Consider the following 20549-nt stretch of genomic DNA (forward strand, 5'->3'; position numbering starts at 1 on the left):
GATGCGTTGTCGTGCGTCTCTGTGAATCTCATTGTTTCGCGCCACTCAAAATCTAACAAGAAAAAATAACAGTGACAGTTGTTCGAGAAGAAAAGGTTTCTATTGTAAGTTTTATGTACAATTGTGCTGAAAGTGTTGACAGGTAAGTCATTAACATATATATTATAATAATAGTTTATAATAATAGTTTATCCATCGTTTAGAATTAGAAACAAAATGTTCAAGTCAAATGTTTGTTTTATACTGCTTATTTCATACCTGTTGACATATTTAAAAGCAATACTGTATTTCTAAGTTAATAATTGGACCGGAAGCAGTCGGTATGTCAATGGTGGTGCACATGTTTCCGAGCGTTGTGGTTCGTGTTGAAATGAATGAAATTGTGTTTTAGAGCGGTTATTATTGCGAGTTAACGGATTGCGGCCGAACGACCGCAGCTACAGTTTTGGAACGATACAAAACAAACTTTCAACTTCATTGAGGTAAGTGGTAGAACTTTATGGCACATGATGCTAAAGCTAAGAGCTAGCCTGTCTGCTCTGTTGTGCTGTTAAAAAAGGAGCAGATGTAAACACGTTTAGTAAAATTAAATTTTCCTATGCATTTTATGCCAGCAAGATGGAAAATAAGTCTTTTTAAAATCATTGCTGTTTGTTTGTTTTTCGTTTGTTTCGTTTGTTTTTCGTTTACACGTTTTTTGAAAACTCTTAATACATAGTCGTCTGCTATAGTAAATGCAATCTGTTTTCGTGTTTACTTTGATCTTGCATTAAAATCTAAAGCAAACGGAATAATTTCTTAGCTACTTGGCTTTTTTTTCATAATCGACATGTAAAGATGCGTGTAACAGGTCAAAAGTTATTCGTTGTTAACTGTAATGAAATGTAACACATGCGACATTAACGTGTCAAATTAAAAAATACCCAATCTTGAATCACAAGTTTTGTGTTTTCCATGATCCTATTTGTTAATTAGTGTTTTTGATGAGATACTTACCCATAATAGGATGTTATGTTTCTTATGCATGGATGATGTTTACCTTATTCCATACTATTTTTCTAGTTTATAGTTCTCAACCGCAATGGCTGGAATTCTGTTTGAGGACATCTTTGATGTTAAAGATATTGATCCAGACGGAAAAAAGTTCGACAGAGGTGTGTGAATAAGTAACCTTTTCTTTTTTTGTAATTATATATTACGTGGCTGAAATCTCTTGTGTGTGTTATTTGTTATAGTGTCTCGTCTGCATTGTGAAAGTGAATCTTTCAAAATGGACCTTATATTGGATGTGAACATTCAGATCTTTCCTGTTGATCTGGGTAAGAATGTCAAATTGTTGTCTGAAATTTGCAATTCTCACAATATTTATCTCTCACCATGTTGTTTAAATAAATGTGCACAATCTATCTTTGTCCAAAAGTATTTTTATATTGAAAAAAGTGACCAATCAAATGCTAATTCTGAGACAAAAGAACAATCAGTATAATATTCCTCTCTAGGTGATAAGTTCAGACTGGTCATTGCCAGCACTTTATATGAAGATGGAACACCAGATGATGGAGAGTATAATCCACAAGATGACAGACCATCACGGTGAGTCATTTAATTTCATTTGTAGTTAATGTAAGAGTTAGAAAATGCCTTTTAATGCTGTTTGCATGCATGTGCGGTTTGTTTACTATCTGATATTAACATTCTCATTGATTCTGTCAAATGTTTAGAGCAGACCAGTTTGATTATGTGATGTATGGGAAGGTTTACAAGATTGAAGGTGATGAAACTTCAACAGAAGCAGCAACACGCCTGTGAGTAAAGTTGTTATATTTTATTTTTACATTTTACAGTTAACAACATGAATATGGTGCAGAACTGGTGGTAACTGTTATTAAAATACATATTATGGATTTTTTGTGATAGTGTTGATGTTACACATTGTTACTTGCTTGGTATTCATAAGCCAAGCAAACAAACTTTTTAGAATTTTTGGCATGATTGCTGTGGGTTGTTTTTGTTGAAGATTGAAATATTTTCTATAATATATACATTGTAATATTCTAAATCATGTATTAGTTTTACATGATGGACTTGCCCCTCCTTTCAGCTCTGCCTATGCTTCCTATGGTGGCCTTCTCATGAGGCTCCAGGGAGATGCCAACAACCTTCACGGCTTTGAGGTGGACGCCAGGGTTTACCTGCTCATGAAGAAACTGGCCTTCTAAAGCTCTTTTTTTTGTAATCCTACTCATAATTTACATTATTGACCACAATTCACAGAGTCAAAGGCTCATGTCTGGAGTATTCTGGCGTATCTGGAGTTTTTCACTCGAACTGTAACGGAAATGTTGGTGAAACAGTGATGCAACATTTTCTTCAGAAAAAAAGGACTAAAGACTGGAACACTTATAATGGCCGCACAGTCTATCTGCAGTTAAAATGTAAATAAATATTTCTTTTAATAAAAATTAAACTGGTTTTGTTTTTCTGCTGCCTTTGGTATATGTGTAATTACATGTACTTTTTAACAGATGACATAAAAGTTGATTTTATCATTTGTAAAGTCTGTTTGGTGTCAAACATTAAATCCAGCCCATGCTGGTTTATAAAATCCCCTCTAATTCTAAATCAAGTAATAAAACAATTTAGTTTCCACTCAGAACCTCAACATGAATCCTAAAGTATATTTAGGAAAATACAGTTATTTCTGTCTCTGCTCGTATATTGTTGTCTCGTGCAATGTTCTCTTCCAGGATGCCACTTGTAATTGCCTTGTATTTGCTTGAGTGGCAACAAATTAAAGTGTGGACATGATCGAGCTAGAAAACTGAATTAAGGAAGGAGAGTTAGCTTCTGTTTGCAACAGAGCCTCTTTAGAGCCAGTGATAATAAATGTCACAGGATGAGGACACTCAGTGGCTCCTTGCGTTTGCCAAAGTCCAAAGTAGTGATTTAAATATTAAGACTGTAGAAAGTCCTTGTAGCCTATAAAAAAATCTAAAATATCAATAACTGCAAAATGAAATATTTTTAATCAAATTGTGTAGTTTCTTGGTGTTGATATCTCTGTAAAGCAACAGAATAGAATTCACTGAATACAGATTAAGAATCGGTTTTGTGCTGAGTTTGAGAACTCTGCTCAGGATTTGCTTTCATTTGAAGGCAGGCACATGGTAAGACATCGGTACTCAGTGTCATGGACTAGTGTCCAGGCCCGAGCTGCAGCTTAACTGTAAAGAATGTGTTCTTTCTACGCTTTATCCTCCATCATGATCCACCAATCATGGTATGAATGTCAAAGATGTGGATCTTTATGGCCACAAACAACACTTTCCGTGGGCTATTTTCAGAGTAAATTCACCATGTCCATGTCCATCATTTTCATGAACATGATGGGTTTAAAGAGTACTTGGCTTTTAAAGACTGTCGCCTTATCTTTTTTTTATTAATTATCTCCGAGTCGGTTTTTCAGTCATACACAAGTTAAACTTCTGAAGAAAACGCCAAAAACATCCTTGGATCAAGCTGCTAGTCTTGTAACTCGCGTTTTAAAGCAGATTTTGAGAAGGAAAATGCAAAAAGTACTCAAGGAAACACTGAAAGATGCCATGGTAATCTTAAATGCCTCAACAAACATGAAAAGCTTTGCCAAATATAAAATTGATGAAAAAATCCTGACCAAATTTCAACATATAATTTATTTCAAGTAGTTTTTTTAAAAAAAAATTTAGTGTAATGTAGCATTTAAACATTTATTTCAAAAGTATCAGAGGTTTTGCAAGCAACACAAACCTATTGCTTGCATATTCCACGACTTGAAAAATCCTACAGATGAGGTGCGCCGGATGTGACGTCACTAACGTAAAGCGCGCAGGAACCTTCTGCGTCGTCCATGGCAGCGCTTGCTTCCATACAGGTTTAACTTACCAGATTTGTTCTGTTTGTTTACTTAGAGTTGTGCGTCATAAACCTTGAAACAGTGTTGGAGTATGTAAGAAGCTGTTCACTCCCCGGATGGAAAGAATGTCAGTCGGGACTGGTGACAGTAGACCTGGTGATATGTCACTGTTGGATCATTTTAATTAGAAGCACGGCGCTCAGCATTATGTCAGATGCGGTGATTTCGGTGAGAGCATGTTGTGGAAGCAGTGAAACATTATAGCAGCAGCAGATGGACAATCGACGGAAAAGGAAGCTTACATTCTCCACCATTGGACTTCTATTCCTTCTGAGTGGAGTGGAATATGGTGAGATAAAAAAATGTCACTTTTACCCGTTCTATTTCTCGAACCTCATAAATACTGTGGAAGTCGGTGTTATTGGGTCAATGTCTGTTGATGAATAAAACCACAGAGTGAAAATCTATAGTACAGCGATGACCTCGTCGAAAGAAACGATTGAATAAGAAATTAGTATTATTAGAAGTAGTTTGTAATTGTTTTTATTTAATTTTGGCAGAGTATGTTTTAAATAAACAAAAATCTGACATGGCGCTGAAATGGTAATTCATTTCCAGTCAACAAATAGACTCCTGTCACCATAATCTCACCTTAAATTTAGGCACTCATTGTTTTATATATTTTGTTAAATTTTTCTTTAGACAAAGAATTGCTATTCTGTCCCTTTACTAAAAACAATAACAAAGAATTGCAACCACCAGTTTGCAATATTTGGCATTAGTGGCATTATTTACTAATGTTATTAAACTTGTATAGCTGGTTTCTCCATATATTTGTGTCAGTGTGATTTATGTGTGATAATCGTGTGTGTTATTAATGCTTAAACCCAAAGATACTATTAAATCTATTATAGGGAAAGTATATAAATAAGTAGGATAAAGTCTGACAAGATACATTTTTTCGGTTAAGGCTGCTATTGAGTGTGTTTAGTGTTTTCTTCTTAACTATTGAGTGTGTTTAGTGTTTTCGTCTTTAGTTATCTCTTTAGTTATCTGTTTTCCTAGAATATGCTATAATTTCTAATGTGGCTGGGCCACATGTGATCCACAGATACAATGCTGTCACACCCAATCAAAGTTTCTGCGGATTTGAATTGTCAATGCTGGTCACAGTGACACTGATTGTTACAGAATTGTGCCACTTCTGTAGATTATATCTACATTGTTCATTCAATGTCTTGGTATTTCGCAACATTATTTTCAGTTGGGAATTGCCCGGAAATGCCCGGAAATGTAATCTGGTTTGATGATGGAATTGTGGTAAAAAAAATATACTTTTTTGCATGTGTTCTTGCCCGGAAATGTAATCTGGTTTGATGAAAGAGCTTTTATAAATGAAAGAACTCTTCTTTGTCTCACAACAGCTGTAATCTTACCTACAATATGGAAATACCTGCAAACTCTAGATGCTCAACCCTACTTCCTGGGTCTGTGTCTGTCAGCGTTCAGCTTGAGTGGCCTCCTGGTAGGACCACTGTTCGGCCATTGGTCGGACAGAACACAGACCACCAAAAAGATCATCTTGTTTGCCAACCTCTTTGAAATAGTTGGTGAGTTGACGCATGGACTTAAAAAAAGAAAAAAATCACAAGTAATGCAGTTATCACCTAGGTTTTCCCTTTAGGGTCAAGTAAGAGCGTGTACTTTTGTTTTTCTAAATTATATAATTTTTATGCGGCCTTTTACTCCAATATCTCACTTTTAACCCTGCAGGTAATTTCATGTACTTCATGGGCTACTCCAAATGGCTGTTATTGTCAAGCAGATTAGTAGCAGGTAAGTTGTCAACACACTGATTATATATTCAGTGGACTTTTTTTTTGTCATACTGTTGATCAGATTAAGACAAAATGTATTTTCATTCTACATTTAAAAGAACAAAAGCTGTGAAATCCTCAGGATTGGGATCAGTGATAATTTACATTGAATGATTTTGGACAAAATAATTAGTGAAAAAAGTCTTAGTCTCAGTTAAGACAAAGAACAAGTGAATGTACTTTGACACAGATAAAAGTCCACCTTGATTACATCAGAGTTTTGTACCGTTGTTGAGGTTGATTGATGTTGATTATCTCTTTAAAATGTTAACTGTGTAAGAAATTTGAGGCATGGTTAAAAAAAATGTTAAATGTACTATAATATTGAATAATCACAAGAATGTTTCAAAGCAACACTATTATTTGTCTTTGTCAGGCATTGGTACCGGTGCTGGCTCTTCTATCTTCGGCCTGCTGACGAGAAGCACTGCTTCGGAAGACCGTGCAACTGTGTTTGCTGCAGTTATGGCCTGTAGACAAGCTGGCCTTCTGATTGGTCAGTGTTTATCTTAGTGACGCCTGTTATGAAGTATTATTTACCAATCCTTCAATAATGTGATGGCATATTAAACCAATACTATAAAAAATAGTCTGAGTAATCAGAGCTCTGTGTTGAAGTATTTCTAGTGTACGTTATGTATTTGAAATAATTCATAATAATGTGAACGTTGGTTTAAAAAACATGTTTACATATACTTATATATACATATACTTTTTTACAGGTCCAGCCTTTAACATCTTTCTCAGGCTGTGTCATTTTGACCTCGGTCCATTTGTAGTCAATAAGTACACTTCCCCTGGGGTGAGTTTGGAAACAAAGAAATAAAAACTTATTGACCGATTATTTTACCTGCTAAGACCAGGCTAACTCTCCTTCATTTCCCTCCACAGTTGTTCATGTGCCTGCTGTGGTCGCTCCTTCAGCTGGTAGTAGTTTTCATGTATTGGGATTTACCACCTGTGGAAAAAGGAAAGGTTCGGGCAAGTTCAGCAAGCAGGAGTGAGGAAGAGGCTGAGGACGATGACGATAATGAGGAAGAACCCTTAATAAGATCTGAGGAGTTGATGGGGTCCTACGGCTCAGTGGGGACCCCACAGCCTCAGAAAAATCACATCTCTACGTCCGCTAATGCCCAGATAAATCACATCACTCCACCTTCCTGTCAAGAGTCATCAGAGCAGCCGGAGTTGTCCATCTCCAGTAACAACAGTGTGTATCAAGGTCAGTTGTGGTTGACGGTCTGGTCCATGATTGTGAATAGTTTTATTCTAGCAAAATAAATGTGGACTTTCTATTTATTAATTTGCAGGAATTATTTTTTTAAATCCAGTAAAAAGTATTTTTGTTTCAGATAACAGGTATAGTGACCGATAATACATTCATTTTGGGTTTCATTTGATGTGCATGAACTTGAGGGCTGTGTTTTATACTGCTGTGTGACGCAGCCCTGTGGGTGATTTGACACCAACACAAAGCCCACGGCCAGTTTTATTTTCTTCCCATTAACAGAAGGCCATTTTTGTCACTGGATTATGACCTTGTTGTTTGTGTTCTGTGAAACTCCAGAGTTCCTTAAAGAAGAAGTTGTTGTGCTGCTGGCTGTACAGTTCATCACCCTCTTTAATCAAACAGCCCTGGAGGTACAGTGAACACACACACACTCCACACACACACACACCCCTCACATTCTTTGTGTAGACATCCTCTTGCTTCATCATCAAACTGACGCCTTAGGTAAACATGTAAGAAGATGAAAACCAAAATGTTACTCTTTCCTCCTTCCCCCAGACTATGGTGACCCCATTGACCCAGAAGTACTTTGGCTACGGAGAGCTGGAGAACAGCATCATGTACTGTCTCTGCGGTGTGGAGGTGATCGCCGGTTTCTTCTTCGTGCGCTGGCTGAGTCGGCGTGTGACTGAACGCGTGGTACTGGCCATTGGCTTGACCATCTGTAACATCTCTGGTGTTTGGTGCCTCATCTTCGTGGCTAAGCCTCTGGGTCAGTGAACACCGCATACTGTAGATCAGGGGTCTCAAACTCAAATGGGCTAACAGCCACTGCTGCCACTGTCAGTACTAAAAAAGACAATATTGTGCAATTGAGTACACATTTCTCATTCTTAAACAACATTTACTTTTTTTTTCTTTTTTAAATCTCTCAGGTGATTTTCCCTGGCAGCTGACTGAGTTCATTATAGGGGTCTTCCTTCAGGTTTTGGGTCTGCCGTTTGTAGCTGTGGCTCAGGTGTCTCTTTTCTCCAAAGTCACCTCAGAGAAGACACAGGGTAAGAAACAACAGCAAACCATCATGAGTAGATAAAAAAAAGTGAGTATTGTAGTACGACTCTGACAGTATCTTTAGTGCATATTTACACTGGATTATTTGTTCAAAATTATTTGTTCAAATTCACACATTGTGAATTTGCATGCACAAGTCACAACGGCTGAAGGAGATACTCTGGTTCTGGCTCAACTAGTCTAAATTAAGAATGTGCTGCCTTTGAAAACCAGACCTTGTTGGTGGTACAGTGTCCCCCGAAAGCTCGATTTTTACTTTTTTTGCAGCTTCGGCTCTGATTTATATGTGTCTTGTTTTAATTTTGCAGGTTTCAGTCAAGGAGTGCGTCGCTCAGTGGGAGGCCTGGCCACCATCCTGGCCCCCCTGTGGGCTGGTGGTCTCACTCAGAACTTGTACATCATGTTAGGTCTCATGATGGCACTGCTGGCACTGATAACGGTAGGTTATGTTTAGGCTCTTTGACACCTATGGTCAGTAATTTCATACGTTTCTTATGACGTCTGTTAATGTTATTTTTTGTGTGCAGATTTTAGAACATCATATTTAGGTGGAACGTGTAATATGATTTATATATAATATAACTATATAATATATATTAATATATTTAAAAACTGCACCTGTATAAATGTTACTTTTTAATAAAATAAACCTCATCAACAGACAATAAATATGTAATTTAAAATGTCTCTCACTTTTTCACTACAAATTATTTTGTACTACAATGAAAAAAACAACAATACATTTTTGTGCTTTATTTGTTTATTTGTGTTTTTTCTATGTTATTATATATTTTATTTGGTTTATTTACCTGCAGATAATGCTGATCTGCTCCTACAAGCGTCTGGTTGAGCCTGCAGCTGAGGAACGACCCAACAGCCCTGACACATCTGCTTGATGGATGTGTGAGGTACTGTAATACGAGGCAAATACCACATATATTTATATAGTTTCAGTTGTTGTACATGTAAATAAACAAGAGTGTATAAAAGGACTGAACTAATGTAAACACATTAATAATATTTTCTGTGTTTTCTTTTGTCTCTCGTTTTCCACAGAGAGATGAAACTTTGCAAACTGGTGCAGATAAAAGTACTGTTTGTTTTACTGTGTGTGCTGAAAAGTATTTACAGTACAGGGCTTTACTTTAACTATATTTTATTTGCGGTACAGGTCTTTACTTTAACTACAATTTATTTTATTTTATTATTGGTCAAAGTCACAAAATATTACCCACAATACTCTTAATGGCAAAGTGAAAAAAAAAACAAACAAGAAAAGTCAAGCACTGTGAATGCTTTCCAGAAGTACTGCAAATACATGGATTTATATATTTGTATATTTCCTAAGGAAATGTGAAGTCACAGAGGCACCACATTTGCAGGTTTAAGCTAAGCTAATATAATTTTTCATCTGATGATGTCAATCACTGCAGCCAACAAATTGGCTTTTATTTTTAATGTTAGATACTGATTCTACATCTTAACTTCACTGTAACATTTTATTTACAACAATTTTTTTCAGAATAATTGATGTGTTATTGAAATGTGTTATTTGGCAACACTTATGGGTTTTTACTTATATTTTGTATTTAATTGAATTATTTAAGTGTGACTTTTATATTTTTTTCCCATTTGGTCTCAATGCAAAGAACATCTAACCTTAATACATTTATTACATTTATCTAGTTCATTACGTGATACTATTTGCAATTCATATTTCAAAGTAAGCATTATTTATTTAATGGTTCTTAATTTTTTTTTAAATCACTAATTTTCTTAGCGTCTCCGTTTGTCATGTAGTTCATATTTTGAACACACGTAGGCGCTGTTGGACAACATGCAAGTACAGGTTTGACTGTGTAGATACATTTTCTACAGTCGTTACATAGGTGGAATTCTTTTGTTTTGGTGCAAAAACATTTACTTCAGTATCTTTTTATTAAGGAAAGAGTTGTTCTGTAGAAGCTGAATCATTTAATGTTGTGGTTGTTTTTAAGGTTTGGATCCTAATATGTCAATAACTTGTACTTATTTTATTTTGTTTTCTTTTGTTCATGCTAATTTTTAAAGATTCACGGTTCTTTGGTCTATTTTGTCTGCAAATCATGATGATTAATTATCATTATTATTATTGTTATTCTTTTGTAATAATATTATATATTATTAGTAATATAATAATATGAATACTACTACTACTAATAGATATTATTATTATTATTATTGTTATTGTTGTTATTGTTATTATTATTATTATAAGCAATATGAGTCACAACCAGTGGCAAATTTCCTGAAAATATTATCAATTTTTCTTTTTAAAACAATATAACATGTCTTCAAGTTTGTGTAATCCTATTTTATACTTGGCAGTTTTGGAATTAAGCCACTACAAATCCAGTTATTCCGTTATTCCCTACAGTATAAATAATTAGAAAAAATAAATAAATTTAAGTTATCACAGACACGCATTTATTTAACTGATAAATCAGTTATACAACCTTGCACAAAGCAGTACTTCATGGCAGCTGGGGGTTATGACAAGTGTCTCCACAGTGGGTCACTGTGAGCCCATGGACAGATCCATCCAGATTATTCCTAACTGATATTCCTCATGACAACATGTCCTGTCCTGGACTCTGTTGTGACATTAAGGCGGAGCCTTTATCGTTGACCTCTGCGTGAACTTGTTTTGATATTTGTGTGTTACAGACTCAGACAGAGAATATTTCTGGGGCTTTTCTTAGCTTTTTTTTTGTATCCGGCTTTGTGAACCGTCACATAGGCATACACTCGGCCTACAGCGACACGCTGACCGATCAGTGACCCTGCGTACCGCGGTCAGATGTGAAGAAAATGCCTAGTGTCAAATCAACAGTAGTTGTCTGAGCGAATTCTAAAGCTGGCTCCTCCTCTTTCTTCACCAATTACATGGAAAAGTTATGTGAGGTATGACCCGTCAACATCGCCGCTGGCCATTGACATGAACTTTGGCTGAACTGTATTTTCTTAGTCTTAGTGGTGGCAACAAGGGTTGGCAGAGTTCAGAGTTTTTCTTTTTTTTTTGGTCTGTTATTTTTTAACCTGAATCTGGTTCCTCAGGCTTTAGTCACTGATTGACCTGAATGCAATAAGCCAGAATAGAGCAGGGATGAATCTGTGTGATGCACTGTGACATTTGGGCTGCAGGGACACTGCAGCTCAGCCCCACATTCATATTTTACACTTGAGATTGTGGACACATTGCAACATCAGCCAGCACTACTTTCTCTGGCATGTTTCATGCACTTAACAAGATCATTCCAAGAATAATGGTCATTACAACGCCTTCGTGAAGGGGCTCGAGAGATGAAGGACCGCTCTTGGGCGAGGACTTCTGATCTTTTTCCTGCAACTGAGCGCATGAAATATTCACTTGCACTCTGATGTTGTGCATTCTTGATGTTTGTGCAAAAACCGCCATATCTAGAGTAAAAAATCAAAATGGTGGCACAAACAGAAAACTGTGAAAGGCTGTGAGTGTAAGCAGCCCGGGTCGCTCTTGAATCTCATGTTAATAATACATTGGTCACTTTGAAGAGGTGCGACATCTGAAGAGTAAGAGGATTGTGGAAGAAAACATGAAGAGAGCACAGAGCTCCAGTGGTGCTTCAAACATTTACTGGCTTCATGGTTATAGAACAGCTGAGGAGTTAAGTGTGGGTTAACTTAAAAAAAAAAAAAACTTCATGAAAAAGTTTCAACTTTTGACCGACATGACATGCGAAATTAAGAATTTACTGAAAACTTCAAACTTTATTTTTTCTTAATTTTTTTTCAAAATGCTCTAATTTGATGAGAAACGTGCAGAAAACTAAATTTTGAACCTTTTTTTTTTCAAACGTTTTCATGGAAATTGGTTAACTTAATTAACAAAGATATATTTTGTTGTTTAAATTAAGATGGGCTGCATATTCAGCAGTAGTTTCTGCCTCCAGTCTTACATACATGTCATTCTTTTTGTTTGTTTGTCTCTGTTCTAACATTAATTTCCAGCTGTTCCACCTGATATTCTGTACATTATACAATGGGTTATTTTTGAAAGCAATAATTATATTAAAAAAATTATCTCTTAGCTAAAAAGTAAACATTATTTAAAGAGTCTGTTTAATTTTATTGACGTGAACCAACCATGAAACTTAACCTTGTAAAGTTCAAACATTTTCTTTATACTTAGAATATGACAGATGACTGTGAATATTGACTATTTGTCATGTTTTTCTCTCATCCTTCTTAGTAGTTCAGTAGATAGTAGATTGTTCTTGTTTCTACCTTATAAATAATCATGGCAGACCAGGAGGGCACTTGTGTGGTGCAGCTGCTGTTGCCAAATGCTCTCAGTTCTGCCATATGGACCTCATTCCTGAACACTTTTTTTTTTTCACCACGATCATCACTATCTTCCTGATTTTAAAGCTTTCTTTGAATTTAGTGATTTATCTCTTGGAGTTTTTTGATCCGAGCTTTAGTTGTTGAGATGAAAGAGAAAAAGAATCAGTCAGAATTCTTGCCTCCTTATGTCTTGATCTTGTTGTGCTCGCAGCATTTCCCCCTGTCCATTTGAATAATTGATAACCAACGCAAAAAATCTTAACTGCTGTAAAGCTGTGACACTACCTTAGAAGTATCTTCTTTGTACGTGAACAAAAAGATAACAGATATTTCTCTATCAAATCCTTTAACCAAACAGAGAACACAACTATATATTGTAGTATATATTACAGTGTATAAATTGCATGAAATCTCTGATCATCATTAATATCTCAGCCTGAACTTCCATCTGTTAATTTTGCCTCCTAAACCTTACTCTATCTGTTTTTAATCCTGTTTTGACCGAAGCTATTCCACAACTGTAACCGTCCGTCCGACCACAGTGTACATCCACCCTGAACTGTCCCAGAACAGATTAGGAGCCCATCTGTATCGCCAGAGCCAAGCCATGCTAAGCTGATGGGAATTCCACTCAGAAAAGCGCTGCAGCAATTGTTAACCCTGATTAACTTGATGTGGCCCTCAGTAACAGGAACAGTGTGAAAATCGAGCCAGTGCCGTGACCTAGTGCCCCGTTGGTGAACCGAGAGGGAATCGGGCAAACCTGGGGAGGAGGGGCGGAGGGTATGAACCAGCCGAGTGGAGTGTAAATGGAATAAAAGCGGGAACGGAATGATGAAAAGGGAGTAGATGCTGTTTGAAGAAATGATATTTGCAAGTACGTGAACTATGGATTCACACGTTAATCTGGTGTCGCGTTCCCCTGCACGGAGCTGGACTAATGAGGAGCATAAATAATCTGACCGTTAAATTCATGACCCGGAGAAAACACTACAGTTATTTAGTACATAACATGAGGTACAACTTCATCATCGTCTAAGTCAGACAGTCAGACTTTTAACCAGAAAAAAGTAGTAACACAGAGTTCTTTTAGTATCCAATTAAAATCAGAATTGACTTTATTAATCACTAAGGCAAATACGTTGGTGTAACAGCTGCTCCTCATGGTAGATGGAATTTGTTGATAAATAATTTACTTTTTTTAGTGTCTTTTGAAACATGCAGTTTATAAAAAATATTAAAAAATAATAAATAGTTGCTAATGATATAAATCATTTTATTAAATTTATTCCTATACTGGAAAATAAGGGTTTATAATTTTCTAAAAATTATACGATAAAATAATAATATTGTAAATAAGCCACACTGACATTACAAATAGTGACCAATAATAAACCTTCTTTTAAATTCCACTATACTAAAATTCTTTAAATACATAGGATTTTTTTAAATTTTATATATTTATTATTATTAATATTAATTATTTGCTTTCAAAACAACATTTTAACCCATAAAAAGTGAATTAACTATTAAACATTTGTGATTAATAGATTTCTGTTTTCGTTTTATTTACCTACAGAATGGTTTCACAGGGGATTCTGGGACATCCACTGATGAAACAGAAACTCTGAATCTGACTCAACATTTATGAACAAAATCTAATACTTTCCCCCACAAACTTTAAGAAATTGTCCTTAAAAATCCACCATCGTTGCCTCAACGACTGCCGCTCACAGACCAACCGACAGACAGCCCGACTGACAGACAGACCGACTGACAGACTGACAGACAGGCCCCTTCCTCTCTGCCCTGCCGGCCCTTTCTCCTTTGACCTATTAATTAAGCCGCTTTTAGCGTTAGACGTTGAAAAGGAGCTTTGGCGATCTACGTCGACAAATCTCTCACAGCTGAAAACACTGAGGCCGCTCCTGTGTTCCTTAAGATGTGATCCAGATCCATTGTTTTCTTAATCTCCCGACATCCCACTAATGAAGTAATCCTACTTCTTAAATGTGTAAGTCGAGTATGGAATAAAAGTCATAAACGTGGAATATCTCTTGACACAAATCGCTCATTTTGATCGATGTCATCAATATAAGGAAATTAAGTTCTATATTTTATCCATTTTAATTAAATTCAAATATAACTGGAAACAGTACCTGGAGTCAAACTGATTTTTTTTTTTTTAAGCAACACATGTTGCCTTCTGGGCAGCAATTGGCTTTTTTTTTTTAAGCAACACATGTTCCCTTCTGGGCAGCAATTGGTTTTCTATTTCCACATGGTATAAAAATACCTCATAAAGTCGCCCAGGCCGTGTAATCAATCACAGTCAGCATCGAGTGAGTGCAGATTCTAATACAGTTCCTCCACTGTTATGTGGAAATGCAGTTTTTGGAGCTGATGGATTGGTGGGTGTCTGGAGTTTGTTACCTCACATCAGTAATTCAACCCTGACAAAAAAACCCCCCAAAAAACAGGAAAACATGCAGCCTTCATTATTGGGAGTAAAAAATAATGAAGGTCGAGAGACTGAAAACTCCACAGGCATTGGTCCATTAAGGAATAGGTTAATTATGATTGGTTGACCACTTTACTGCACGGCCCAAATACAGAATTAAATTGTTATTTAGGGAAAGTACTTTTTTACATTTGAGCCAAGTTGGAAAGACTTGTTCAATTTCTGGCGCGTCAACCTCATCTCAGCATTAGATCTGATGAGAAATGATGTTTTTTACAGTCCAAAAATGAAAACACTGAAGAGAAGGGATCAGAGATAGACTTCGATGTTTATGAGATTATAGAATTTGTAGAAAAAAAAAGTGTTAAGGAAGTATTTATTAGATTCACATGCTGATCCTATTTCCACGAAAGTAGATGCATTTCCTCTCCTTTTTTTAATACTTACAAAGGTACAAGAAAAGGATTTACATTCAATAAAGATAAAAACATTTGTGCAAGTGAAAACATTGAAAGATTTTTCTTTGTGTTTTTGCCAGGAAATAAACGTTAAAGTGCATCAAAGTTAAATTTCTATTAAATTTGTATTTATATGTGTATTATATGTATTTCTTTTTTTCAAATAATAAAAATGTGAGAGACTTCTTAAATACAACCAAAAAGGCAAAAATAGGATTTTTTATTTTCTTTTTTTGTCATCAGAGCTTTGTCTTCAAACACAAATCTTTCTAATCTTGCAATTTTTTGCAATTTTTTGAACAGTGTTTTATTTGAGAGAACCAGACATTGTAGTGGAGGGTGGGGGCACTCAGCGTGTGCTGCTGCTGCTGCTGCTGAGGCTGCTGCTGCTGGGCCAGACCAGCATTACAAAGCAGTGACCCGGGATTAAGTGTGGCACACATTAGAAGTTTGATTTGATCAGACATTGCTGTGTTGTTAAATTGCTCATTAAATCCAATTAGGTGGAGGTCGAGGGGGGACAGAACCCAGAGGGAGTAGGACAGTTACATGCCAAAACCAAGCGGGGGGGGGGGGGGTGGGGGGGGAAATACCCACTCTGAACCCTTGACCCGGCTGCGACAGTCCCCACTTCCTTTTTTAGTCTCGACTGGGCGCTGACACGGCCGCCGTCCCCTGACCTCTCTGCGAGGTGTAAGGGTGTTGGACGTTTCGTAGTGCAATCGCTATGCAAACGCATTAGGGAGCCAATTACTGTCCTATTAAATCAAAGAAGACGTCAAGCTCGGGGTTGATGTCATGTGGCGTTGAAGAAACAACACCGCGGTCGCACCAGAAAAAGTGCCAAAAAAATATATAAAACAATCTGAAGGCCCACGCCTTTGAATAACCCTCGTTCTAACGTTCAACCAGATCAAAATGAACCGTGGACGAATCTCTCCAAAACAGTTATCCAAACTCGGTTATCCATTTTCACTTTCTCTGTGTTTTTTATTTTTCGTTGTAACAATTGTTTCTCTCCACTCTCTGTGGTTTACAATGAGGTTGTTCAGAAACTGAAATTCTCTGAGGCACAAACAAACAAGGAAGGATTAAGAATGACTTTGTCCGTTTAACGATTCTCATTACGTGAAGTGATCCATGAGTTCATCCTTGTTTACTTTTCCCACTGTCACAACACAGCTGGTTTAGTGCTCATTGTTTTCCCTCGTTTGTGTTTCATACTTTGTCCCTTATCTGTGATTCATGCACTCTGTCCCAGCGGCGCCTGTTCTCTTTAATCCTGGTCCAAGCGCTGTTTTCCCAAGATCACAATTTGGAAAAGAAAAGTGTTCTTATCTTAATAGAGTTGGAAAAAACAGTTGAGAACGCGGCGCTTGTCATTTACAGGATGTGTTGTTGTTGTTGTTGTTGTTGCTCAGAGAACCTGGTCCCAGACAATTTAGATAAAACATAAAATTATCCTTTATTTGGTATATCAGCAGCACAAATGGAAAATAGAACAATGCATCCACTAAAACTCTTGGTTGTCTTAGTCTCTGATGCTATTTGGCTATTTTTCTGCCGTTATCCCAAAGAAATTATGTATTTTTACTCTTCTTCACGCAGTTGATACATTGTTTTGTTATTATTTTTATTACTACTACTAGTAATAGAAGGTCTAACAGTCAGTGCCAGTTAACAGAAATAATTAACCAATAGAATCAAACAAATGCAAAGGCCCATTAACAGTGCCTTGAGGAACAACTTTGTCTTTTTCCTCAGTAATTTTTATTTAATTTTTTATTAATACAAACAAGACATTTTTTTATTTTTAAAAAATCATAGTTATAGTATTTTAATCCTGATTGAAAATATACTAAAAAGTGAAAAAACAAACAAACAAGTTTTTAACATTCCTTTTTGGAAAAGAAAGGTGTAATTTTGAAATTAAAAGAAAATCGGATTTCTAGCCTGATTTAATTTACAGCAACAGTGACGGTTTCATTTGAGAATAAGTGCAGTCAAACTGCAGGTCTTAAATCTGACCTTCAACTTTTTTTTTACAGGATTTAAAAAAAAAAAAAAAAAAGACGTAAAGTTGTGGACCTTGCAGCGTCTGATTCCTGTTGAACACATTTGCTTTCATGCACTTTGGTGGATTCAGTTTTATCTACATTCCAGCGCTGGCTTTTCTTTTACAGTCTCAGTTTATCACAGACTGCAAAACATTCAGTCTTTATGTTCTCAGCATCTTCCTTTAAAGCCGTTATCTGGACAATTACTGCCTTCTTCAAGGTCTGTACTTTAGAACTTACTAAGAAAAAAAAATTGTTCTCTGGAGCTGCTTTTTTATTTTCTTAACCTATTTCTTCAGCTCCAATTAAAGACCACCTCCATTTTCCCTTTCAAAGTAAATTAGGGATAAATCACCGGCACTATATTGTTGTATATTTGTTTATTTGAATTGTTGGGGATAAAAAGAATGACAGCAAATCTATTTTTAAGTAATTTCCATTATAATGATATTTGTTGTATTGTAATCAGAATTTTATATTTATTCAATATGTTTAACTAAACAAAAATATTTTTAAAAATCTTGACATTGAGTATTTTTTAACATTGTATTGAGTCAATACAATGTTAAAAAATACAGAAAACAGTTTTTAAAAATCTTGACATTGAGTCAATGTTACAAAATACAATGTTAAAAAATACAGAAAACATTTTAATACACGTTTCATAATATTTAATTTGTAAAATAGGCATGCAATAATAATATTTAATGAAAACTTATATGAATAAGTTGCACTATATAATGTAATAATGCAATAATATTGTGTCTATACATACCATAAAAACAATATAAAAATATATTTTTCTGATACAATCAAGACATGTACATGTCTCTTCTTATTTTTTGTAATTTTTTATTTTATGTTTTTATCTTCAAACTTTAAGATATAACATCTCACCTCCCTGTATTTGACCTATTTCTCCATGTTTGTGCTGCTGTCTGCTCCTTTGTAAATGGCCTTCATCATTCAGAGCAGAGATGACGGTGATCCACGGAAAGCTCAGAGGTTTAAATCTTTACATCTTACGTTACGTACAGTGATGAAAGTTCTTCCGACCTTTGGCGTTGAACTAAAAGTCGGGAGAGCTGCAGTTACCGTTTCCTGACCTTCAACATTCTCTCACGCTTTTACTGAGCTCCGAGAACAGACAGATATTACTCCTGAAAACTGAGTCGGTTTCAACAGCATCATCTGCGTATAGCATTGTCCTCTTTTGACTAATATGTAGCAGAAGACTGTTTTTTTTTTTTGGCGGAAATTATAACAAAAGTGATACAAACCACAAACCAAATCACGTCTCAGTGTAGACATGGTGAGCGTACTGTTCAGGTTTGATGCAGCACAACAGACAGAGCCAGTAGATGTACATGAGAAACACATGTGGCAGAGCTAGAAAACATTCCAATCTGTTGATCCACTGTGAACTTCACAAAGACTCGGCCCTCATTAAGATAAGAGCGTCCACAACAGCAGACTAGTTGTTATGTCAACATGCCACTGAAAGGCGATGGCCTCATTTTTTTTTGTGTCTCCTTTCATTGCCTGGTGGATTTGCACATCCTTCTAGCCCCTGTTGTTATGTTACCATGTCGCTGCGGGTCATGTGTGTTTGTATGTGATAGTGGGAAAGCGAAGCGTTGACTAACGGACCAGGATGATTTCCTGATGGCCACGGAGTAGACATAATGGCTGTAGAGTGCAACCTACTTTTATGGATTCCATTTTTGTTCCTGGGGTCGGCTAACGTATCACGAGAGTTTGATTTTAGTCAACAAAAAAATCTCGACAAATATCAAAAAAAGAGCAGTATGTGAAGAAAAGTGCAAAGATAACAAGAAAGAGCAACAGATTTTATTCTTTATTAAATACAATTATTATTTATTGCTATGAATAATAATAATAATAGAAATGATTATTATTGTTATTATTATTAGTAGTAGTTGTAGTAGTACAACAATATGAGAGATATTTATCCATAACACGTACTAAATTAATTATAGAATTTAGAAAAATACAATATCTAAAAAAATCGAATTCATGTTACAATATTTTTTCATAATTACTTCATAAATGTATAAATGTAAATATAAATAAAAAATACTATATACATATAGAGCTAGGTTTGTGTAACAAATACATTAAATTAAATTAAGATATCTAAAAATAGTTACTGAATAAGAATGAATAAAATGATGTATTGAATATTGTGATATATTTAGACCAGGTCATATAAAAATACATGTTATGGTGATTTTAAATAAATAAAAAAAAACCCAAATAAATCCTAAAAAGATACATGGTGATTTTAAATAAAAAAAAAAACCCAAATAAATCCTAAAAATAAAAAACCCCAAATAAATCCTAAAAACTAAACCAAATCAGAATAAAAAAAAGGAAATTACAAAAATAAAAATAAATCATTCTGATTGTTGTTTCCCTAGCCCTTGAGCCCACCGTTAGGTCAATCCGACCTTTCATCATTGGACACAGCGTACACCTAATGACGGTGTTTTCAGTTACTGTTGTTTATGGAGCATGTGCCTAAGCTTCAATATTTGACAATAAGAAGTAGCTTAGCTGTTAACGCAGACACTGTGACCTCTGGAGGGTTCACACAGGGGTTAAGGGTTCAAACGAGCTGCCAGGTTTTCATCTGATTCAGACAAGACACTCTCCATTAGGGGGCAGTGTATCACCTTGTTTTGGGTGATGCTGCTTTAAGGCGAAAGCAATGAATGAGTAAAAAAAAAAAAAAAAAAGAGGCAGAGAGAGAGAGAGATGTGACCCTGTGATGAACTGTGATTCTGCTGGCAGCTCAGTGGGGCATCACCGAGGGCTGAAATGCCAACGCTCCACCTGTGAGAGCAGGACATCGACAAAGACATGCATCTGTATGCGTGAGACCGACTCTGACTCTTTGTCCATTTGTTTGCATTTGCATTTGTCTCCTCATGCTCTCATGCAGGAAAATTTCTGGGTGTGGTTAATCGTGCTATCGTGCTATCGTGCGGCCGGCAGCTCAAAAACAAACCTCTAACGTCTTTAACGTCCAACATTTCAGGTTTGTTGAAGTTTACTCACTGGTACAGATAAGACCCAACAAAAATGTTTCCATGCAGATAAAATTAAGATTATTT

The 20549-nt window shown here is 35.9% G+C and overlaps 2 protein-coding genes across 3 annotated transcripts; both read left to right on the top strand.

The window, feature by feature from the left end:
* Position 1: 1 nt before the first annotated feature.
* polr2h (RNA polymerase II, I and III subunit H) lies at positions 2–2472 on the top strand. Its single transcript, XM_008331248.3, has 7 exons — positions 2–142; positions 392–482; positions 1063–1154; positions 1236–1319; positions 1500–1593; positions 1722–1805; positions 2102–2472. The coding sequence occupies exons 3-7, from the start codon at positions 1082–1084 to the stop codon at positions 2217–2219; spliced, it is 453 nt and encodes a 150-aa protein (XP_008329470.1). The 5' UTR covers positions 2–142; positions 392–482; positions 1063–1081; the 3' UTR covers positions 2220–2472.
* A 1395-nt stretch (positions 2473–3867) lies between these two features.
* Positions 3868–9337, top strand: mfsd8l1 (major facilitator superfamily domain containing 8-like 1). Of its 2 annotated transcripts, XM_008331266.3 has the most exons (12): positions 3868–4241; positions 5317–5502; positions 5666–5728; positions 6146–6265; positions 6492–6571; positions 6661–6991; positions 7337–7410; positions 7559–7772; positions 7936–8058; positions 8380–8510; positions 8887–8979; positions 9128–9337. In XM_008331266.3, exons 1-11 carry the CDS (start codon positions 4166–4168, stop codon positions 8965–8967), a joined length of 1479 nt encoding a protein of 492 aa, XP_008329488.1. In that variant the 5' UTR covers positions 3868–4165; the 3' UTR covers positions 8968–8979; positions 9128–9337. The 2 variants fall into 2 exon arrangements, with proteins under 2 accessions (XP_008329488.1, XP_008329481.1); XM_008331259.3 differs by having other exon boundaries at positions 8887–9337.
* Positions 9338–20549: the final 11212 nt, after the last annotated feature.

The sequence above is a fragment of the Cynoglossus semilaevis genome, chromosome 2 (genome assembly GCF_000523025.1).
Source record: "Cynoglossus semilaevis isolate Cse_v1.0 chromosome 2, Cse_v1.0, whole genome shotgun sequence".
Lineage (NCBI taxonomy): Eukaryota > Metazoa > Chordata > Actinopteri > Pleuronectiformes > Cynoglossidae > Cynoglossus > Cynoglossus semilaevis.

What these genes read in the sequence shown, in the direction of transcription:
- polr2h (XM_008331248.3), top strand. Translation starts at nt 1,082, where the DNA reads ATGGCTGGAATTCTGTTTGAGGACATCTTTGATGTTAAAGATATTGAT. An exon ending in CGGAAAAAAGTTCGACAGAG is followed by an intron (nt 1,155 to 1,235) that starts GTGTGTGAATAA and finishes TATTTGTTATAG; the next exon opens with TGTCTCGTCTGCATTGTGAA. An exon ending in GATCTTTCCTGTTGATCTGG is followed by an intron (nt 1,320 to 1,499) that starts GTAAGAATGTCA and finishes ATTCCTCTCTAG; the next exon opens with GTGATAAGTTCAGACTGGTC.
- mfsd8l1 (XM_008331259.3), top strand. Translation starts at nt 4,166, where the DNA reads ATGGACAATCGACGGAAAAGGAAGCTTACATTCTCCACCATTGGACTT. An exon ending in ATAAGTACACTTCCCCTGGG is followed by an intron (nt 6,572 to 6,660) that starts GTGAGTTTGGAA and finishes TTCCCTCCACAG; the next exon opens with TTGTTCATGTGCCTGCTGTG. An exon ending in CTTCGTGGCTAAGCCTCTGG is followed by an intron (nt 7,773 to 7,935) that starts GTCAGTGAACAC and finishes TAAATCTCTCAG; the next exon opens with GTGATTTTCCCTGGCAGCTG.